General features: G+C 39.5%; 1 protein-coding gene across 7 annotated transcripts in view; it reads left to right on the top strand.

Annotated features, from left to right (window-relative positions):
• The window catches only part of CCDC192 (coiled-coil domain containing 192), a 205,395-nt gene that overhangs the window by 21,501 nt on the left and 160,084 nt on the right, over positions 1 to 23,810 (top strand). For all 7 annotated transcript variants that reach the window (XM_081504101.1, XM_081504100.1, XM_081504106.1 and 4 more), the window contains one exon: positions 9,223 to 9,330. In XM_081504101.1, coding sequence (XP_081360227.1) covers positions 9,223 to 9,330 — 108 coding nt within the window. The remainder of the gene's footprint in view (positions 1 to 9,222; positions 9,331 to 23,810) is intronic.

Genomic DNA, 23,810 nt, shown 5'->3' with positions numbered 1-23,810 from the left:
ATTTATAGTTCAGTAGTGTAAAGCATGTTCATGTTTTTGTGCAACTGATATGCAGAACTTTTAATTTTGCAAATCCAAAACTCTACACCTATCTATTAAATAGCAATTCCCCATTTCATCCTCTCCTTTATTTTTAAAAAAATTAAAATCATTTTTTTGGAACCTAGTCAAACTTAAAAACTTTTTCACAGCAAAGGAAAACACAAACAAAATGAAAACACAACCCACAGAATGGGAGAAAATATTTATAAATGAAGCAATCAACAAGGGATTAATCTCCAAAATGTACAAACAGCTTACGCAGCTTAATATCAAAGAAACAAACAATTCAATCAAAAAATGGGCAGAAGATCTAAATAGATATGTCTCCCAAGAAGACACACAGGTAGCCAAAAAGCACAGAAAAGATGCTCAACATCACTAATTACTAATTACTAGAGAAATGCAAATCAAAACTATAATGAAGTGTCACCTCACACCAGTCAGAATGACCATTATCAAAAACACAAGTTACAAATGCAGGATAGGGTGTGGAGAAAAGGGAAATCTCCTCGGTGGGAATGTAAACTGGTACAGCCACTATAGAGGATAATATGGAGGTTCCTTAAAAGAACTAAAAGAAGAGCTACCATATGATCCAGCCATCCCACTCCTGGGCATATAACCAGAGAAAACCATAATTAGAAAAAATAACATATACCCCAATGTTCATTGCAATACTACTTACAATAACCAGGACATGGAAGCAACCTTCAAGTTCATCAACAGAGGAATGGATAAAGAAGATGTGCTACATATATACAATGGAATATTCCTCAGCCATAAAAAAGAAAAAAATACCCATTTGTAGCAACATGATAGACTTCGAGACTGTCATATTGAGTAAAGAGAGTCAGAGAAAGAAAAATATCATATGATATCACTTCTACATAGAATCTGAAAAAGGGTATAAGTGAACTTATCTGCAAAGCAGAAACAGACTCACAGCCTTAGAAAACAAACTTCTGGTTACCAAGAAGGGAAGTTAGGCGTGGGATGAACTGGGAGACTTTTATTGATATATATATGCTACTATATATAAAATAGATAACTAATAATGATCTGCTATATAGCACAGGGAACTCTTCTCAGTACTCTGTAATGACCTATATGGGAAAAGAACTTAAAAAGGAGTGGATGTATGTAAAACTGATTCATTTTACTGTATACCCAAAACTTACACAATATTGTGAATAAACTATACTCTAGTAAAAATTAATTAGTAAAAAAAGATAGCAGCAAATGTTATAAACATTGAAGCAATTTGAAAAATGGGTCAGAGTATCACAGACAGAGGGATAAATTATGTTTTAAAGTCTCTGAAAACATGCTACTAATGTTTTGGTAGATGCCTATAGCATGGATAAAACTCAAGACAAATTGTTCATAAAACTACACAATACATAATATTTTAATACCTACAAACATCAGAAATACATTCAATCCTTCTAATTAGCAAGTGCTAATCAATGAGGAATAATCAAAGGTTACAGTTCTCAAGATATTTCCTATATACCTTGATTATTAACCAAGAATCACAGAAACTACCCAGCGCTGCTTGTTTTTCTTTCAGCAACATCTAACACTAATTCAGAATTCTTCTCTGTGCTCCCAGTGATTTCAGAACAAATCCAGTCTCAATTGATTTATTGGGGAAGATCAATCAGCAGATGTTTGGCAAGCAGAAGGTACAATGTGCACTAGCCCACCTTGCTTGTGCAGAAAAGACAAAATAAGACAATGTATACAAATCTGTTGACTTTAGCCCTAGGGTTTCAAAGATACCATCTCATCTGAAGACATGAACTCATTACTAATGCTTAACAGCCGGTTTCATCTCTGATGTGGAAAAAAATGCTTTTTCCCTCTGACAGTAAAAGAACTGGAAAGAAAAGCCATTATAAATATAAGATAAATCACATGAAAGCTCTATGAAAAGCTTACTTATCCCCAGTGTAAAGAAATTCACATCAATGGAAAAAAAACTGAAAAAATTCATCAGTTATGTGTGCTGTTCGTGGCAGACTCTATTAGCTGCCTACCCAACCTCTCTTGTCACCTCTTCCTTGTTGATAAAATATTTGGTTGTTTATAGTGAACTTGAGTCCTAGAAATAATCATGAGTTATATGGAAAAAAAAAAATCACTTTTAACAGCTAATCACCTTGCTACATCCTTTCTCTTTTTCTATTATGAAAGAAATATATTCTCATTATTAAAATCTTTACTTCACAGTCAGCATGACAGGTTTAGTTAGGTTCTTGTGGCTCAGTTACAAGAACCAGGCTTCCCTGGGAAGGTATGTTACTTGCTGTACTATCCAAAGAGAAGAGCCATTCTGATTCTTTGAGTCTGGGGCATGTCTCTAGGAAGAGCAGATTATTTGCTTGTTCATCACATGATTTACATGCAACAATAACATATTCATACCTTCGTTCATTAATATTTGGTATTTTATTTTAGAATATAAAGTAAAGGTGCTGGAATACACTGTTCCCTCTAAACAAGGAATTTATAATTTGGGTTACACAAATAGCACTGAGAAAAACACTTAAGCAACTTGAAAGTAAATGTGAAATTGTGTGTGTGTGTGTGTTGTGTGTGTGTGTTTCTGGTAAGAGAATTGATAGATATCATTAGTTAGTCAAAGAGGTCTGTGACACCCAAAGTTTTAAGAAATCCACCCATAAAATCAAAATGCCAGAGGGCTATTTTAAGTCACAGAACACATTCTATAATATAACATGAACCCAAATTCAGGTCTCCTGTAACCCAGAACCACTTTTACTGCTAACTTTAATTTAAATGATGAAAGATACAAACTATTTACTAGGTCCCTTTTCTCCTCTAATACTATCCGTTCATAGTCTGTGAGAACTTATCAAGCAGTATTGTTTGAGATAGACCCGGGGCATTTGAAAGCAGGTTAGAACTTCTCTTACCTCCTTCTAACATCTACTAGAATCCTCATCAAGGAGAAAAGAACAGGCCTCAAAGCACAGAGTAGTATATTATGAGTGAGAATAAAAATGTTCAATTAACCAAATTCTTGACATTTATTTTCACATAAAACTAAATCCAGGACTTTTGGACTGGAGAGAAATTCTAAACTGAGTATCTGGTGAGGGTATTAATCCTGAATGTCTGGTTACAACCTATTTCCCCATTGCTTAGCACAGTACCTGGCAAATGGTGAGCCCTCAGTAAATAGTTTTTGAACTTAAACGAATTGAATCACTTTCAATTGAACTAAAATTAGTTGGCCTGTTAAGAGTTTTAGGTAAGCTATTATTTAAAGTTGTATTTATGAAGCTATCATGTGTTATACAGCCATTTCTCTTTAACTTTCGCGCCAACAATCTTTTTACAAATTAAAACCTGAATCAACGATTCCTTTCAAATACATTTTTCTTTTGCTCTATTGGTGATGGTATGGAAATGGAAAAGGAGTTAACCTTTCACAGGTTGTAAAGATTGACCTTGTAAAAGGTTGACCTCTACAAGTGTGGGGTTTTGTCCAGAATAACAGTATCTTGGAACTGTGCTAAAGTGACTTGATATTGAATTCAAGTCCGCCTTGGACTTGGTCCAGGGGAATTCAGGGAACATAGTTCTGGAATAGCCACCTGACAAAACATTCAATGTATAATTTATCAGAGGTCACTTAGATAGAAGGTCTCTACGCTTTTAGATTTTATAAACCAGTAAGAATTTCCGTCAAAAAATAATTGGTTAGTTCTTGTAGGACTGCCAATTTTTCAATTTTTTTCAAGACAAAAAAAAACAACAACAGTAAAACACAGTAATTCCCATGTACTATCACTGCCGTTTGTTAAAGATACATCTTCTTAACACAAACATATATAGAACGATCATAATCTCAGAATAAAGGACAGTCCCTTAAATAGATACACCTGGCTTCATGAAAAATTCACAATGTCCTTTTCAAAAGTTTGCTTTCATCCTTTTCTTGCTGACTGGTGAAAATGTTATCACAAATCAACACTGATCTATGGGCTGGCATTTGGGAACCACTAACAGAATTAGACCCTTTCGGCCTGAGATTTCTTTGTTGCTCCCTCCATACCCACTCTCCACCCTTCCCCCACTTGCTCTTTCCAGGGAGTTGGTCTCTCTGGACTTGCTGTTGAGGTTCTCTTGCCCCCTGGTTTCTCCTTGGGTTCAGCCCAAGGAACATCTAGACAGAAGTACAGCAGGTGAGAGGAGAGGAGGGTCAGGCTATTTATTCCACTGGTCCACCCACCACCACTGCATGGACACAGGTTGGCAGCAGCTGTATTTCTCTCCCCAAGACCTCAGTTTATAGGATGGCCCTCCCTGCAAGCTCTCTTTCTAGATCCTGTGACAACACTCCCACATTACCTCTCCCCCTACTCTTCAGGTCAAGTTAAGACAAAGACTCTCTTCGCATCTGAGGGCAGTGGGAGGTGGAGGGGCTGTCTTTCCATCCTTGGTTGACACCCTTACCTATACTCTCACCATTCCTTTCATCATACTGCCCTCGATCTCTTTAACTATGTTTCCTTCTGAAACCTGACCAATGCATTTAAAGATGAAAAAAACTAAAGCCTCAAGAATGGGCTTCCCTGGTGGAGATGCAGGAGTTGCATTTTCAATCCCTGAGTCGGGAAGATGCCCTGGAGAAGGAAATGGCAACCCACTCCAGTATTCTCGCCTGGAAATCTCATGGGCAGAGGAGCCTGGTGGTCTACAGTCCATGGCATCGCAAAGAGTTGGACACGACTTAGCAACTAAAGAAGGAAGCCCCAGAGTCACACAGCCCCGGTCACACAGTCAGTGGGTCAGGTTAGGTCTACAAGTACAGTGTGGCCTTCCAGAGTCCAAGTAGAGTTCTCCTTAGTCAGTGCTCATCCTTTGAGGTCATAGAGATGAGCACTTTCTAGAAGTGGACACTTCCACCAGGTGTGGACAATAGAGGTAGTTGGTTCATGTTTCAAATTTAAATATTTTATTTAGTGATTGATGACACAACCTCAACCACAGAGAAATACTGTTTTCACTATAACGGGTTGGAATCAGGAAAACTGAATTGTTAAACGGTTGCCTAAATAGAAACTGGCAATTTAGCCTAAGAAGCTATTGCAAAAGCTAAGTACAGAAGGGCATGAGAGGGACCAGCTTTCCACTGTAAAATGAATTCTGATGACTAGAGATTGAGGGATGAGTGGAAAAAATCTGCCTGGAGGTAAGGGGCTGAGCTGGGGGGCTGAAGGAAGACTTTAATCTACGTGAGAAATACAAGCAGGTCCTAGAAGGGTAAGGCAGGTTAGGGCGCTTGTCACTTATCAAGCCAGGAGAAAGAGGAGTAGGGCCACAGTAATAAATAGACAAGACATCAAGCAGGAAGCTTGACTGTTGCAGAGTATGTTGAAAGCATGTTTTATCTGGCAGGAAGTTACTGGACCACTAGGCAGGGGCTGCTGCTGGAGCCCTGGACGTTAGTTGCTCCAGATTGCTAAAAACATTTAATTGTCTTAAACTGACTCACTGCAAAATGCTCTTCTGTAAAGGCAGAAGGCCATAACCACATCTTTATTTAGCAACCTTGCTTTTAAAGAAATGCACCCACATATTTAATATATTAACTTTGTTCTAATTGCATACTGGACTGAATTTCCCACTGCTGTGGTTTAATCATTTGCTGTTACAGAAGTGTCTTAATGGAAACTTTCTCTTACTAGGGTTTGAAAATTAGTTAGAAAGTTTTTAACATCAAATGATTCTCTCTGGAGGAATTAGGAGAATACAATCAGTAATAAGAATATTAATTGAGTACTTCATCTGTCCAAGCAGTTACCTGATTTATGTCATTTAATCCTCACACCAACCCTGCCATCATCACCCAACCCACACCCACCGCCTTGCCCTCTGCTGCAGTGTCTGGCCCCTGACCTTGGCACAAGGATTTGATCTGGGGCTCTCATCCCAGTCAGTGTTCTAAGCTGGATACTTGGAAAGTATTGCTCAAAGGAGTCACTGTTACAGCCTCTCAGCATGAAGGACTGCTCCATCTGGTGTGGTCACCTTCTCTGACTGCTACGCCTTCAGTCAATCAACAACTCTTTATTGAGCTCCTAGTAAATGCTCAGGGCAGTGCTGTCTGGCTGCTGCAGGCGGCTGTCTAAGTGCTGTGCGTGGATTCAGAGGCAGGTGAAAGATTTCAGTGAATCAGAGATCTTGAACCAGTCCTGAAGGGTGACCTTTCACCAATCTCTATGGCTGAGGAAGAGCAAGGTCTTTGTAAGACAGAAACATAATGACTCAAAAATAGGGAAGGGGAACGATGAAAAGGTACTGAGTTGGGTTAGAGAAATCAAGAAAAATTAAATTAGAACAAAGAGTAGGTTCCTCCAAATGCTCAAATGAGGAACCTTTGTAGCTAAAAAGGAAATCTACTCTTACAGTGTTGCAGAAGGTTTGCCATCCAGCACACTGTCCACTTTAACACAAGAGCGTAATAATCAAGTGTCTTGACTGTAACCAAAAGTTCATGGAATTTTTAATATTCTGTAATATTCTTTTACTTTGACCATCCTGATTATCTTAGGTACATGCACCTATATTACTGATAGATATTTAGGTAGAAATTTTTAGGACAAAGAGTAGAAATTAAAGGCTGGAATACCCATTGAGGTGCTGGAGTTTACCAAGTGAAAATCTACAGACATAGCTCAATCCCCAATCACCTATATATATCATACATTTTTACTTTTGATTAAAGTAGTTGATGAAGGAATCATATTAATCACCAAGACAGTTTTGTGTTCATAAGAAACATAAATTGTTTTATATACAGTGTGTCCACATGTACCTGAGGAGGATGAATTTAATGATGTAAATCCCACCGTTCTGCTCTTATATCATTGCATCCGGCAAAACAGGGGCAATGACCAACTACACCTAACTGTTTACACTCCCTGAAAATACACACCTACCTCCAAAGCTTCCAACCCCAGGTATTTACTTATTTCTGAGATCCCCGGTGTGCACGCTCAGTCCTGTCCGACTCTTTGCAATTTCATGTACTGTAGCCCTCCAGGCTCCTCTGTCCATGGGATTCTCCAAGCAAGAATATTGGAGTGGGTTGCCATGCCCTCTTCCATGGGATCTTCCTGACCCAAGGATCAAACCCATGTCTCCTGCATTGGCAGGTGGATTCTTTAGCACTGAGCCACCTGGAAAGCCCTATTTCTGAGATTATTCTTGATTTAATCTGTAGTCTTTTGTGTTTGGTTAATGGAGGTTGTTTCCTATTAAAAGTGCTTGACTTTGTGTAGGCCATTTTTACTCCAAAGGAGATACATTCATGGCTCTTTCCCCTAAAGTAGAGGGGGCAGGAAGGCAAGTCAGGGAATGGGGAGTGACGACTGGGATAAAGGTACAGAAGACACGCTTTGCACTCCTCACAGTTTGCTCAGGACGCTCCCTGTTCTATAACACATGATGCTCTCTTAAATCTACCTCTACAAGAAGCCCTATGCTATTTAATAACAGTCTCCAGTCAAGCCTGTTTCATTTGGCTTTGACTTGTAATGCTTTTGTTTTACTGGAAATGGTTGTCCTTTCTGGCAGGGAAAATTAGGGATGTTTGGAGAAAAAGACCTAGAGAAATAGATTAGATGATTTTGCTGGGTCTACTCACAAGGATTTTTAAAACTTCCTCTTGAGGTCAAACGCTAGACAAGAAGATTCTCCTTGGAAATAGTGATCTAGATCAGGGACCTGCAGTTTTGTTTTGTTTTTTTTTAATAGTTTGGACTCTCAACAATTTCCCCTTTAGGCATAAAATGTTTTGCTAGATAAACTATCTAAAAGTATAAATACACAACAATTTTGTTTTGTGGCTCATGTTTTGAGATGTTTTAGACTGACCCTTGAAATTATTAGAATCGTGTATGGGAGACTGAAAGTTATTGGTTCATTCCTGAATAGATAATATCAGTGTTCATCTATTAGAATATCACTATTGTAACCCAAAATGTTTACCCACCAAAGGCTGACCTGGGGGAAAGTATACCGTCTTGTGTGACTTAGGAGCCATGCTCTTCTTGATACAGAACATTTTTTTGCCCCTCATCCCATAGAGTTTCAGTTTTATCAGAGGTCCAAGGCAAGGCTTTAAGGTTCGGAGGATGGTATGAACAATTATAGGAACTAAATGAATGCCTTATTTTTATGGCTGGTTACATTTACCACCAGATGGCTCTATTGTATCGTCAGGAAATGTACATATGTGTAAAATCGGTGGGCTCCTAGACCAAAGGGAAAATAAAGCAGCAGGTTTTTTTTAATATGTAGGAACACAGTCCTTTCTTTCCTCTGGAGTTAATTGGAAGCAGCTGCAGCAGCCTGAACATTCACAAGAAAACAGGACATACCCAAGGATATAGGAACATCAGAATCCTAACATCAATGGGGTTTTCCTTTGACATTTCCACATTGCTATGTATTTATTAATGAATTGTCTCAATGGCCAAAGAGTAGTCAGGAAGTACCCTAGCCTTAGCAGTGCTAGTAAGTGATAATTCCATACCAATTTTGCATCCTCTTTGCTTGTACACGAGAAACAGCAACTTTAGAACAATTTTGAGAGGCAAAGACTACACATCTGGTGATCTGAGTCATATTAGCCATGTTCTGGGGATGTATAATCTGATTCTAAACCATGTGGCATCTTTGCTTTAATGGAACTTGTGATAAGAAGGTGACAATCAAAGGAAACATAAGTTTCCCTGAGTTGAAATGGCTAAGATAGGTGAATGTTAAAAAAAAAAAAAAAAAGGTAGGCACACTAGGTGACATCTTTTACTAGGAATGTGAAAATTTGGTTCTAATCTCTTGAAAAATATTTATATCAGAAACAAAAGTTGTGCATTAACCAAATTTCAACATGGATATTTTATTCTACCTTTGTAAAGTTGTTCACTGTTCATTAATATGCACTTTTTAACTCTGCCTTTAGACTCTAAACTGTTAAATAACACTATTGTCTTTGTAACATTTCACTGTTTTAGTGCTATGTTGAAGAAGAAAAGGAGATGATGTATGTGAGTTTATTAAGCCTGTCCTTAGTCTGCAGAGTTAAGATGCGCTCAGGAAACTACCCATGTCGAAAAGTAATACTTGGTTATTGTTTTAAAGAAAGAGTCCCTGGAAAACGAACAGATGGCGTTTACTTTGGAGCAACTTGAGACCTTGGAGATTTGCCTGAAGGAAGCAGAAGAAAAGGCTCAAGTCTTATCCGAACAGGTAATATCTGTCACTGGGACTGGAAATATATGTTCCTCAGTGTGCAATAGAGCGAGGAAAATCTAAATACGTGTTTCAACCTCTGTACCTACTGATACACACACACACACACACACACACACACAGCATTTCATTCAGTTAGGTTATTATAATAATCACTTTAATGTGTATGGACCTTTTGAACTTTTAAAACTTCTCTTACATTTTTGTATTTTGTTTTCATTCACCACAGCCCATGAGCTAGGAAAGCCATCTTTAAGCAAGTGAATTTCTGAAATAAGTGAAACATGTAAGTGAAACATATTTGAATTATAAACAGATAAAACCTATATGAAACCCACAGGAGCAACTTTCTCCAATCATGTGAAGAAAGAGAGTTTTTCAAATACTGGCATCACTCTTGGGTTTTGAAACTCACAAAGGCAAAACAGATAACAGGCAAAGCATAGCTTCGCCTGGGCAGTTAGGTTGCTTTATAGGTCATGTGCACACACACCAGGTCTCCTATTTCAGAGACACTGAGCGTGACTATCAGTAAAGCTCAGACCATTTCCCGACACTGTTAACGCTTTGCAAACAGTATAGTGTATATGGCACAAATCCTATGTTACTGTGGTCCTTCCTCCTGGGGAGGCCAAGAGTCTGGATCCTCCTACAGGACACTGGTGCTCACTGTGGGTGGCAGTCAGTGGAATAGAAAGGACAGAGACCTTGAAAGTTGCATTGATTGATTTGTCATGGATTGAGCCATTTTGAGAGTAAATTTTTAGAAATTTTCAAAAAACAATTTTGAGTTTTTAATTGCAAGGGTCTATATGGCAAAAGTTGAGTACAATAGAATTTTACAAGAATTTTTGCAGAGATTAGGGGAGAAATGTGCTAAATACAATTAACATGTAATATAGAAAGTGAAGTGAAATGTTAGTGGCTAAGTCATGTCCAACTCTTTTGGGACCCCATGAACTGCAGCCTGCTAGGCTCCTCTGTCCATGGGATTTTCCAGGCAAGAGTACTGGAGTGTGTAGTCATTCTCTTCTGCAGGGGATCTTCCACCCAGGGATCAAACCTGGGTCTCACACTGCAGGCAGATTCTTTACCTTCTGAGCCAGCAGTTCAGTTCAGTCAGTTCAGTTCAGTCGCTCAGTCATGTCCGACTCTTTGTGACCCCATGAATTGCAGCACGCCAGGCCTCCCTGTCCATCACCAGCTCCCAGAGTTTACCCAAACCCATGTCCATTGAGTCGGTGATGCCATCTAACCATCTCATCCTCTGTCGTCCCCTTCTCCTCCTGCCCCCAATCCTTCCCAGCATTAGGGTCTTTTCCAATGAGTCACTTCTTCGCATGAGGTGGCCAAAGTATTGGAGTTTCAGCCTCAACATCAGTCCTTCCAATGAACACCCAGGATTGATCTCCTTTAGGGTGGACTGGTTGGATCTTCTTGCACTCCAAGGGACTCTCAAGAGTCTTCTCCAATACCACAGTTCAAAAGCGTCAATTCTTCGGTGCTCAGCTTTCTTCACCGTCCAACTCTCACATCCATACATGACCACTGGAAAAACCATAGCCTCGACTAGATGGACCTTTGTTGGCAAAGTAATGTCTCTGCTTTTAAATATGCTATCTAGGTTGGTCATAACCTTCCTTCCAAGGAGTAAGCATCTTTTAATCTCATGGCTGCAATCACCATCAGCAGTGATTTTGGAGCCCCAAAAAATAAAGTCTGACACTGTTTCCACTGTTTCCCCATCTACTTCCCATGAAGTGACGGGACCAGATGCCACGATCTTAGTTTTCTGAATGTTGAGCTTTAAGCCAACTTTTTCACTCTCCTCTTTCACTTTCACCAAGAGGCTCTTTAGTTCCTCTTCACTTTCTGCCATAAGGGTGGTGTCATCTTCATATCTGAGATTATTGATATTTCTCCCAGCAATCTTGATTCCAGCTTGTGTTTCTTCCAGCCCAGCGTTTCTCATATGTACTCTGCATATAAGTTAAATAAGCAGAGTGACAATATACAGCCTTGATGTACTCCTTTTGCTATTTGGAACCAGTCTATTGTTCCATGTCCACTTCTAACTGTTGCTTCCTGACCTGCATACAGGTTTCTCAAGAGACAGGTCAGATGGTCTGGTATTCCCATCTCTTTCAGAATTTTCCACAGTTTATTGTGATCCACACAGTCAAAGGCTTTGGCATAGTCAATAAAGCAGAAATAGATGTTTTTCTGGAACTCTCTTGCTTTTTCGATGATCCAGCAGATGTTGGCAATTTGATCTCTGGTTCCTCTGCCTTTTCTAAAACTATCATGGTCAACAAAAGAGTCCGAAATGCAGTACTTGGATGCAATCTCAAAAACAACAGAATGATCTCTGTTCGTTTCCAAGGCAAACCATTCAATATCACGGTAATCCGAGTCTATGCCCTGACCAGAAATGCTGAAGAAGCTGAACTTGAATGGTTCTATGAAGACCTACAAGACCTTTTAGAACTAACACCCAAAAAAGATGTCCTTTTCATTATAGGGGACTGGAATGCAAAAGTAGGAAGTCAGGAAACACCTGGTGTAACAGGCAAGTTTGGCCTTGGAGTACAGAATGAAGCAGGGCAAAGGCTAATAGAGTTTTGCCAAGAGAACACACTAGTCATAGCAAACACCATCTTCCAACAACACAAGAGAAGACTCTACACATGGACATCATGAGATGGTCAACACCGAAATCAGATTGATTATATTCTTTGCAGCCAAAGATGAAGAAGCTATATACAGTCAGCAAAAACAAGACCAGGACCAGACTGTGGCTCAGATCATGAAGTCCTTATTGCCAAATTCAGACTGAAATTGAAGAAAGTAGGGAAAACCACTAGACCATTCAGGTATGACCTAAATCAAATCCCTTATGATTATACAGTGGAAGTGACAAACAGATTTAAGGGAGTAGATACGATAGATAGAGTGCCTGATGAACTATGGACAGAGGTTTGTGACATTGTACAGGAGACAGGGATCAAGACCATCCCCATGGAAAAGAAATGCAAAAAAGCAAAATGGCTGTCTGAGGAGGCCTTAAAAATAGCTGGGAAAAGAAGAGAAGCGAAAAGCAAAGGAGGAAAGGAAAGATATTCCCATCTGAAATCAGAGTTCCAAAGAATAGCAAGGAGAGATAAGAAAGCCTTCCTCAGTGATCAATGCAAAGAAACAAAGGAAAACAACAGAATGGGAAAGACTAGAGATCTCTTCAAGAAAATTAGAGATACCAAGGGAACATTTCATGCAAAGATGGGCTCGATAAAGGACAGAAATGGTATGGACCTAACAGAAGCAGAAGATATTAAGAAGAGGTGGCAAGAATACACAGAAGAACTGTACAAAAAAGATCTTCACGACCCAGATAATCACGATGGTGTGATCACTCACCCAGAGCCAGACATCCTGGAATGTAAAGTCAAGTGGGCCTTAGAAAGCATCACTACAAACAAAGCTAGTGGAGGTGATGGAATTCCAGTTGAGCTATTTCAAATCCTGAAAGATGATGCTGTGAAAGTGCTGCACTCAATACGTCAGCAAATCTGGAAAACTCAGCAGCGGCCACAGGACTGGAAAAGGTCAGTTTTCATTCCAATCCCAAAGAGCCACCAGGGAACCCAGGTAATATAGGGATACGTCCATAAATGGCTTCCATTTTTTTCTACATACCAAAAATGTACTATCTTACTTTGGAATGTGTTTACTGCTGGCTGCCTAAATGTGATATATGCAACGGGTCACAGGAGCCATCCATCAGTTAATGAAACAGTGGTGCCCCTAGGCCCAGTCCCACTGGGGAGATTCTATCTCACTCACTTGCCTTAACCTGGCTTGCCAATTGGTCTTCTTTTTTAAACCACCCATAAAAAGCAATGGAGAATGAAACAGCAACCCACTTCAGTATTCTTACCTGGGTCCCTTGGACAGAGGAACCTGGAGGGCTACAGTCTGTGGGGTCAGAAGAGTTGGACACAACTTAGCTACTAAACCATAAAAAGCAAGCTTCAAATTGTGGCAAAATTTGAATTACAAAGAATTTTTTATAATGCTAAACATGAAGTACCATTGCAAAGTATAAAAACCAAGGATTTCAGGCATGCAAACCTGGAAGAAACTGATAATGGCGAACTGAGTGCACCTTTGCTGGTATTAGGTTTCACTAAGAAGATGTATGTTTGCTTTGTAATTGAATGTCTTTTAATGCTTTTAATAATTTAAATCAGTAAAATTCAACTCACCCATGAAAGTCCTCATCCCTTTTGTTCTTTATAAAATACCTTTATCCAATGCAACTAGTCCCTAATATTTAAGATTCTTAACTAGATGATCCCTTTATGTAACATCAAACACTCAGATACTTCTTTTCAGTGTTTAGCAGATTGATTGTATAAAATGGAAACTGGATTTCACCATTTCTTTGTAACTACCATGAGTAAGATGCTAGTTAGCTGTTTGGGGAAACAAAGATATGCAAAGCTTTTCTATGCAAGTAGCTCACAATCAAAAGAATCACAGTAAGGGCTGGAGAGTGAAAATAGGTGTTTGTCTGGCTCCCACACAGACTGCAAAATAGCATCAATATGCAGGACCTGTATGTGTTATTTTCCTGAAGTATTGCCCCTGGAGTTGCCAAATTTGTATACAACCAAGGGAATTTAATTGGAAGCTGGCAATGGTGTGAGGCAAAGGAGAACATTACATGTGAAAAAAAGCCCATTACAGGCATTTTTAATATTACATTTTTAATGAAGTTGAGTATTTTATTAGATTTGGCTCTCTCCTCTGTTACTGTTGAAACAGGTTAATCAAATGCAGACACTAGTCTCAGAGGATTTACTCCTGAAATTTTTGCTTTCTTCAGTGTTTCAGTTTACTCTTATTCTTTTTTTTTTTTAATAAATTTATTTATTTTAGTTGGGGGCTAATTACTCTACAATATTGTAGTGGTTTTTGCCGTACATTGACATGAATCATACTCTTATTCTTGATGAGTTAAAACTGTAACAACATTTGCTTCCCCCCTATTTTTAAATTCAGTATATGTTTTTAAAATGTGATGACAAAAGGATAGGGAAAGATAAGAGCACCTTTCTTAAAGCTGAGAGAGGAGGATAGTTCTGAATGGGACACCTGTCTCAAACAATCAGTTTGTCCACTGGGTGCCACTGTCTTCCTTACCAGGCTAGGCCACTTTGTGGTTGCAAAAATAGAAACTGTCTTTAGCGGTCCAGACAGTGATATGTGTGTGTGTGTGTGGAGTGTATTTTTCCTGTTTACGTGTATACACGTTAATTCTTCTTTTAAATACCACTAATTTAGGATTTGTCACAAGGAAGGTGGGAATGCTAGCTAGCTTTCATTGGTAATCCAGATCATTTTGTCAGCCCTGTGGTTGGACACTGGCCAGATGGGCTGGCCTGGTGGGCTAGAAACAGGTGGGGAGAGGAGAGGAAATGTCGAGGACAAAAATTTGTGCTGAAAACTAACGAGTGGAAGCTCGTGGTACTGTCAACCACTGGGTCCTGCCTCTGATAAAAGGGTAAATGTTGATGTTATTATAGTTGAATGCTCTTAGCGATGCACATAGAACCAACCCAGACAGATGCCTCAGAATTCATCTACACTAAGCACTTGTAGGCCCTGGGTCTCAGGTTACTTAAACTGAACCTTCCTAGGGTCCCTTCCAGCAAGACCTCTGCTGGTTCACTATGCAAAAGAAGAAACTTAGAAATAGTAAGGAAGAAAGGAGTTTGTGGCACTTCCTCTGTGAGGTCACACAGTAAACAGACTTCTTTGTTGGTTTCCCTTAGCTAACAATTATTCTTTATTTCTCTGTAGTCATGTCACTAGTGTCAAAAGATATATGAGATCAGGATAATTTGCAATTAGACTTTTAATCTGGGCTGTTCACAGTTCTCAGAAATAAGTTTGCAGCAAGTCAGCAGGCCAGAGGGAGAAAGGGACATAAGAATCCATCTCTTGTCCTGGATAATAATGGTAAGTAATTAAAAACATTGCTAAGTTTTGCTAAAGAAAACACTTACTTAAATTTCCTGTAGGTTACGATCAGTGGGAGGAAAGGTCTGGAAATTAGGTAGTAGATAAAAGACTAGAAGGAGGAATGGGAATAAAGGAAAAGAGTTAAGGAGGAGAAAAGCAGAGTAAAAAGTTTTCAGGAAAAACTCATAAAAGAGCAGGTTTTGCCTGTGTGCTGGTTTCTATCAGCAGTACAGGTGGGAGGAGGGACAAAGGAAAGGGCTCAGGGGCTGCAATTTACAACCACACAGGAGCAAAGAAAGCCCACAGCCTCTGTGCTAAGAAAGTGTCAGGAGAAGCCACAGTTTCACAATGGAGCACAGATCCAGAGATCCCAGAGCGCAGAGGGACGCCGCTGGCCAGTTCCCCAGCTGCTTCCTCTGGCAACAGCGCTGGTCCCGTGTCTCTCATTCATCATCCGTCTCTGGTTCCCGGCTCCCAGCAGCAGACCCAGGAGAGTTCGGGGTTTGCTTCTGCTCCACTCCTTGCTAGCTTTATAACCTTGGGCAGTTCACTTAGTCTCTCTGAGTCATAGCTAGCTTCTATAGAAGAGGGTAAGCACACTGGTTTCATAGGGCTGTTGTGAGCTTTGAGTAACTGTATCTGGTTCTTAGTAGGTTCTCAATGTTAATTATCTCTACTCCTCATAGTGGTCATAACAGAACTGTGTGAACCACTGAGTCATGGGTCATGGGCTAGTGTGTGTGTAAGTTTGCTTTTATACTGCTGTCTCTCAAAGTGTTTGAAAGACACACAAATCACAACACAGTGATTGCTTAAGAATATCAGAGTCTTTCAACCAGGAAAGACCCCATCCCCACCCCAGATCCTTTGTCCTAGTTGGGTTGTTCACTGCCTTGCTTTCTTTTCTCCTCTTCCTCAGCTCCTCGTTTGGTAAAGGGACTTCTTTATTACTTTAACCTTCTTTCCTTCTGCTTCATTCTGTCCATTCTCCATATGATTTATATATGATTTTCTTCTATTAATATATGGTTTTGCCCAGATGGGGAGCTGAATGGACAGTGCTGGTACCTGGACTTTCTGGGGTTTCAGGAACAGAAAACTCAGGAGTGGAGAAAATTTGTGAGCATTTTCTTACCAAGGAGGTGAATCCAGTAACAATTATGTGGTCAGAATTAGCTTTAGGCATTTTTGAATACCATACTTAGCAAAATATTAGTTACATGTGGTGTGTGGCATAAAAACCAATTGGGAAAGAAATGTCATGCTTTGAAGCAAGAGCTTGGAGGTGGGAGGCTTGATGGAGAACTTGATCTTTTTTTCCTATTGTTTTTCCTAGATAGGAAAAGGATATACATAAGACACAGTAAGGGGCCCTTGATGATCTTTTGGAGCATAAAAATAATTTTGCCCCTTTTGTTTTCATAAAGAGAGATTTGTTGGCAATACTCAAAATGCAGAGAAATTTCAAAGGAGAAGAATATGGTAGTTTTATTTCTCAACTTTTGAAATAAAGCACACTGGAGCCTTTTTCGTACTTAGTAATAGCTAACATCCCAGTTAATTTTTCCCTTACCCAATGAAAGAGACATTTATGAAAGCTCAAAATAAAATTAATAACAGCAACTTCCTATGTTCTCACTCTTTACTGTACTTGACCAATTATGTTATATTCAAAGGCAGTTTCTTCACTTTTTTCACCTGGGATCTCCCTGTCTGAGGTTATCCTCAATCTTAAAGAACATCAGAAGCAACAATGGAGACAAAGCATGAAAGAGGGCACAGTTGGGGGCTGGTGTCTAAGTTCACATCCTACAAGGATGCAGGCCTGGTACCAGACCTCTGCCAAGTATTACCAATGGTAGGCAGAGAGTGGAGGAACTAACATTTACTAAGCGCCTATAGCGTTTCAAGTACTGTGCTTAGATCGATAGACATTTCATCTGACCCACATAAGAACCTTAGGAGGGGCACTATTATTATAATCCCCGTGAATAAAATTGAGACTCAAAAGCCTGTCAGTTTCCCAACATTATACAGTTAATAAGCAGTGAAGCTGATACTAGAACATGAGTATTTTTAAAATCCAAAGACTCTGTTCTTAAGAACCTGTGATCATAGATCAAAGCCATTTAAAGAAGTTTCTTACTCAAGTAGCACTGAACAAAAAGAACTCACCTTGGTTCCCAAACTAGAACCTAGAAAGCTTGTTAGACAGATTGTGGGGTCCCACCCCCAGAGTATCTGATAGGTTTATCTGGCATGGGGGTCAAGAATGTGCATTTCTAACAAGTTCCCACTCTACACTAAAGTTCCAGCCCTAACCCAAACCAAAGGGTGAAGGGAAGCTGTCACCCCTCTTCCGCGTCCCCCAGCTGCACAGTAACTAAGTGAGTCAGTTAGGATTAGTCTGGGATACATGAAACAAACACCCCAAGTCCCTGGTGGGCTGCTGTCTATGGGGTCGCACAGAGACGGACACGAATGACGCGACTTAGCAGCAGCAGCAGCAGCAAACAAGTAATAGAGTAAGTCTGGACACACGCAGCCCAGAACAGCCTCAGTAGCTCCTCAGCCCTCAGAGGCCTGAGCTTGGTTTCCATGCATACAAACATGGTTTCCATCCTCAGGGTCCAAGAGGCACCTGCAGACATTCATCGAGTCAAGCAGCATGAAGATGGAAAGACCAAGTGCCAAACAGAGATGGACAACTGAGCGGCCCCTTTGAAGAGCTTTTCTCTAATACTTCCTTAATGAGCTCTTATTTATGCCAGACCACAGTTATTACCATGGGGGCTAGGAAATATGGATTTTTAGCTGGGTACATTGTCACCCCAAGAGTATGAAGACAGTTTGACTAAGAAGGGGAGAATGGATATTAGGTTGCCAAATATGTCCTTTGCTCATCCAACCCCTTGACGATTCCATTGCACATAGTGCTTTGTCCTGTTCTTCAATGTTCTTTTGCATGTGAAGATCTGGTTTCCCCATTTGTTGAAGAGACAATGTTTCCCCATTGAATAGTCTTGACAGCCTTGTCAAAAACCAGCCATTCATAAATGCATGACTCTATGGACTCTCAATTCAATTCCAATGCTCTGTAACCGTGTGACTTTCAGCACGTACTTCTGGTTGTAAATCCCAGGTAAATTTTTGAGCTGCAATTAGATTCAGTCTTCTTGGTCCTTTACCAATACTCTCTTTTAGTGTAAGGACTATCATGAACCCCTCTGACCTATGCAGTAGTTTCTGGGGATAGAATGAGACTTCTAACTGATCTTTTTACCTTTAACACTGAGCAAAGTAAGCAAACCAATAGAAAGACAAGGACTATAATAACTAAAATTTATTCATCCCTGTATATCTCAGGCTCTAAAATAAACTCCATTGTTTGCCTCTTGGTGGTCAATCTGTTTACTTTACATTTAACAATAGAAAGAACACAGATCTCCAGCAAATTTTTAGATGCCAGTTATGTGTATGAGTAGCTAAAAGTGATTTGATGCATACTGCGATTGTCTCAAAAATGTTCTGGTTCTTTTTTCATTGTTTAAATGCAACAGTGGATCCCTTGATGTCAAGTTTATTTGAAATAAGTAATGTGCCCTTGGTAGGAGTATTCATTTCTGCAAATGCTCAGAAATTATGCTTGATATGCCAAGCCGAAATCATGAGTTTTTGTGAATGAGTTTTTGTTTTCCAGTCTGTTTGGAAGTCTACTTTAATGCCACAAAATCACAAACAGCTTGTTTAACTTGGAAAGTCTTTCCTAATCACCATGAAACCTAGTAATTGAGAATTTTGCTAAACGATTTGGTTCTAGTTTATTTTATTACAGAAGATTTCCCCTTAACACACACATACATATACACACACACCCTTGTATCTAAGCAATCGTTAATTTTAACCCCCTTACTGAGTTGTTGTGCATTGACTGGGAACCTCAGAGAATGTAAGAAAAGACTACAAGCTGGTGAAGAGATGTGTTGTTTTGAGTAGAATCAAGCATAATGACAAATGGGCTTCTGTTGTCATTGTTATAGGAGGGACGCATGGATTTCTGGCCTATTACATAACTAGAGACTTCCTTTTGCTTGTAAATGTCAAGATCAAACTGAGGTCAGTTTTAAATAGCTGACCGAGTACTAATAAATGTGACTTTCTTATCTAAGAAAAAGCAAAAGCCTCTGTCCCTGAGAAGTCTTGGCTCTGCTCATAAGTACAGGTGTCTTTTTTGTATGGGCATAACCTTCATTTTCTTCTTAAGACTGTCTCAGTGATGGCAAGCTAACTTTCATTTTGCTTAATCTCTACAAGGAAATTAGTAAATTAGGTGTATACTTTTGTTTAATTATTCATTTATTCATTCAATAAAATATTTGTTGAACTCTTAACTACGAGCTAAGCACACTGCAAGGTACTCCTATATGTTAGCCTCCTGTATTTCTCCCACTGGCCCTGGAAATGTGTATTCCCATTTTGCACATGATGAGAATCCTCTTGTGGGATTGCAGCCCACTTGTATGCTTTTTCTATACATTCTCCCTTGATGACTTGCCTTCAGAGCACACAACCTATCAAAAAGAACCAAGTCTTCCTTCTGATCACATGTCTGAACTTCCAACTGCCTCCTGATAGGTCCACCAAGGCTCTAAGAGGCAACTCAAGCTCTACCTGTCCATTAGCTTCCTGTCCCAGATCTGTTTCCGCTCTCACATCCCCTAAGCCAAGGATAGCTGTGGCTATATCAGAAATCTGTGCTGCTTTGATTCTCTCTTCTCCTCACCCCACACATCCAAATGCTAAGTACTATGAATGATGCCTCTCAAAGAGTTCTTCGACCCATCTTCTTTTCTCTATCTCTGTCACCACTGCCCTTGTCCAGGCCACCAACTCCAGAAATTGCTCCCAACTTTACTTTCCTTATGGTGCTTATTGATGGTTCCTCAACGCTACAGCCAGAGGGAAGATTCTGCAACACAGACCTCATATTTTTCCTTACTTAGATTCTAAATTAGCCTCAATGTACTCTCAGGATCAAACATATACTTCTTAACAAATTTTACAATCCTCTGTGATCTAATCCCCTATTTGTTTCTCCAGTTTTATGTTACATCACCCCCAGTATATTACTATTACACTACTTTCAATTTCTTAAAAGTAATACATTCTCTATTACCTGTCTCATCTATTAAAAAAGAAAAAGGCTTTGTTCCTTGTGCACAGTCATATTTTCCTCTTTTGTGACCCTGTGAACTATGGTTCACCTGGCTCCTCTGTCTATGGGATTCTCCAGGCAACAATACTGGAGTGGGTAACCATTTCCTGCTCCAGGAAATTTTCCCAACCTAGAGATTGAACCTGAGTCTCCTGCACTGACAGGCAGATTCTTTACCACTAGCATCCCCTGGCAAGCCCCTTGTTCCTTATAGTCAAGTTTTAATTAATCCATCCCTTTCCCTCTGCTTCTGCAGAGAATTGCTCTGTTCTGTTTCCATCACCTCCTCTCATTCCCTTTTCTGTTATCCAACAAAATTCAACAAATTTCTCCTTTCGGATCTTCAATTAGATGGCCACTTACTCCAAAATGTTTTTCTTCCTCTTTCAAGTTTGAGTTAGATGTCCTTACCAGGTGCTCTCATAACCCTTCTCCCATTTTACCACCCCCACCTCTGTCACTTGTAACTGTCTATTTGTCTGTATCTTCCACCACACCACATGGAAGCTGGGAAAACTGGACAGCTATATGTAAAAGATTAAAAGTAAAGCATTCTCTAACACTATATACAAAATTAGATGCAAAATAGATTAAAGATCTAAATGTAAGATCAGATTAATTTCCAAAATATATAAACGGTCACAGAGCTCAATATCAAAAAAGCAAATAACCCAATCCAAAAAAATGAACGAAAGACCTAAGAAGACATTTCTCCAAGGACGATATACAGATGGGCAACAGGCACATGAAAAGATGCTCAACACTGTTAATGATTAGAGAAGTACAAGTCAAAATTACAATGAGGTATCACACTAATCAGAATGGGTATTATCAAAAAGTCCGCAAATAATAAATGCTGGAGAGGAGAGGATGCAGAGGAAAGAGAACCCTCTCAGACTATTGGTGGGAATGCAAATTGGTACAACCACTATGGAGAACAGAATGAAGGTTCCTTAAAAGCTAAAAACAAAATTGCCATATGATCCAGTAATCTTACTCCTGGGCATGTATCTGGGAAAAACAAAAACTTTGGTTTGAAAATGTACATGCACCCCCATGTTCATAGCAGCAATATTTCCAATAGTCAATACATGGAAGCAACCTAAATGCCCATTGACAGATGAATGGATAAAGAAGATGTGATACACACACACACACACGAACATTACTCAGCCATAGAACAGAATGAAATAATGCCATTTGCAGCAACATGAATGGACCTAGAGATTGTCCTGCTGCTGCTGCTGTTAAGTCACTTCAGTCATGTCTGACTCTGTGTGACCCCATAGACGGCAGCCCACCAGGCTCCACCGTCCCTAGGATTCTCCAGGCAAGAACACTTGAGTGGGTTGCCATTTTCTTCTCCAATGCGTGAAAGTGAAGTCGCTCAGTCGTGTCTGACTCTTAGCAACCCCATGGACTGCAGCCTACCAGGCTCCTCCGTCCATGGGATTCTCCAGGCAAGAGTACTGGAGTGGGTTGTCAGAGATTCTCCGAGAGACTGTCCTACTAAGTTCAATAAGTTGGGCAGAGAAAAAATATTATGTGATATCACTTATACTTGGAATCTAAAAAAAAAAATGATGCAAATAAACTTATTTAAAAAACAGAAATAAACTCATAGAAATTGAAAAGTTATATATTCATATGACCCAGAGGACATATTTGGAAATTAAATGGATCTTAGGAATCTCTTTGCCTGGATCCCTAACTTTAATTTTCACTATCAGTTGACTTTTTGGTGAATATTTGTATTTTCATTCAGAGTTTAAATAAATGTTTCTTCACTCATCAGCATTCCCTGCTTTGCCCTACCACAACTTGGGGGTATTATGGTTAAATTTGGTCCCTTCCAATTTCAAATGTTGAAGGTCTAACTCCTAGTACCTCAGAACACAACCTTATTTGGCAATATGGTTTTTGCAGATGTAATTAGTTAAAATGAGGACATGTTGGAATAGGATAGGCTCCTAATCCAATAAGGCTGCATCCTTATAAAAGTGGAAATTTGGACACAGACATACAGGAAGAAGTCATGTAAAGATGAAGCTGTAGAGACCAAAGTCATGCTTCTAGAAGCCAAGGAATACCAAAGATTGCCAGAAGCCAGAAAAGAGACATGGAAGAGATGCCTTATCACAGCCCTTAGAAGGAACTTACCCTACTGACACTTGATTTTGAACTTCTGGCCTCCAAGGCAGTGAGATAATAAATGTATATTTAAGCCACTCAGTTTGTGGTACTCTAACAGCAGTCCCAGCAAACTAAAATAGGGGGTAACCATGCTTCTAAATTACAGACTTGGGAAGTCTATTTTAAGATGTGCATAAACCTAGGAATGGCTAGAAATAACCTGTTAAAAGCAGAAATGTTAATAAATGTAAAAGTCTGTTTTGTCTAGGATGGGGGTAGGATGAGGAATTTGTTGTTTGTTTTTAGCTGGAAAACTGAAAAGAGACCAAACCAGTTCTGTGACCTGAAAGTATCTTCAGACACAGGGGTTCTTGCCCATTCCACAGGTAGGACAGGTAATTTTTACAGTGCTTGCCTCAGTTATTTATTGCCAAGGAATTTAGTAGCTTGTAGTACTAGTCCAACTCAGCTTGCAAAACTTTTAGCACAAGGGAAGCCTTTGTTTTTAAATAGTCATTCCTCTCTGTAGCGTGAGTTCTGCAAGGGTTGCCAAGACTCAATTTGTTTTTGAGTGGTTTTTGAGTGACACTGGAAACCTCTTCTACAATATTAATTGCTGTGTATGTGGGTGTGGATTGTAGAGGAGATGATCTAAGAGAACCAACAAGAGGAGATAAACATAACAATTCACATTACTTAATGAGGTGGTTTTAATAATTGTCCTCTATGAAGGATTGGGTAGATGGTGAAAGAAAGAGAAGTTTTAAATATACTTGTGACTTAAACATATGGATGACTGGTTCCATTTATTAAGAAGAGGGAAGTCCTGGGAATCTATAGAATATGAGGAGTTAATTTTGAATATATTCATCCTTTCTTAAAATTTATTTTATTGAAGGATAGTTGATTTACAATGTTGTGTTAATTTCTGCTTTACAGTATGATTCAGATATATATGTATATTCTTTCCATATTCCTTTCCATTATAGTATTCCAGGATACTGAACATAGAAGGACCTTATTGTTTTTCCATTCTATATATAATACTTTGCCTCTGCTAACCCTAAACTCCCAATCTATCCCTCCCTCACCCCTTCTCCCCTTT

Source organism: Giraffa tippelskirchi, chromosome 6 (genome assembly GCF_054371585.1).
Source record: "Giraffa tippelskirchi isolate mGirTip1 chromosome 6, T2T-mGirTip1v1.2.pri, whole genome shotgun sequence".
Taxonomy (NCBI): Eukaryota; Metazoa; Chordata; class Mammalia; order Artiodactyla; family Giraffidae; genus Giraffa; species Giraffa tippelskirchi.
Note: the sequence above shows the minus strand (reverse complement) of the source record. Positions and strands in the feature narration are given on the sequence as shown.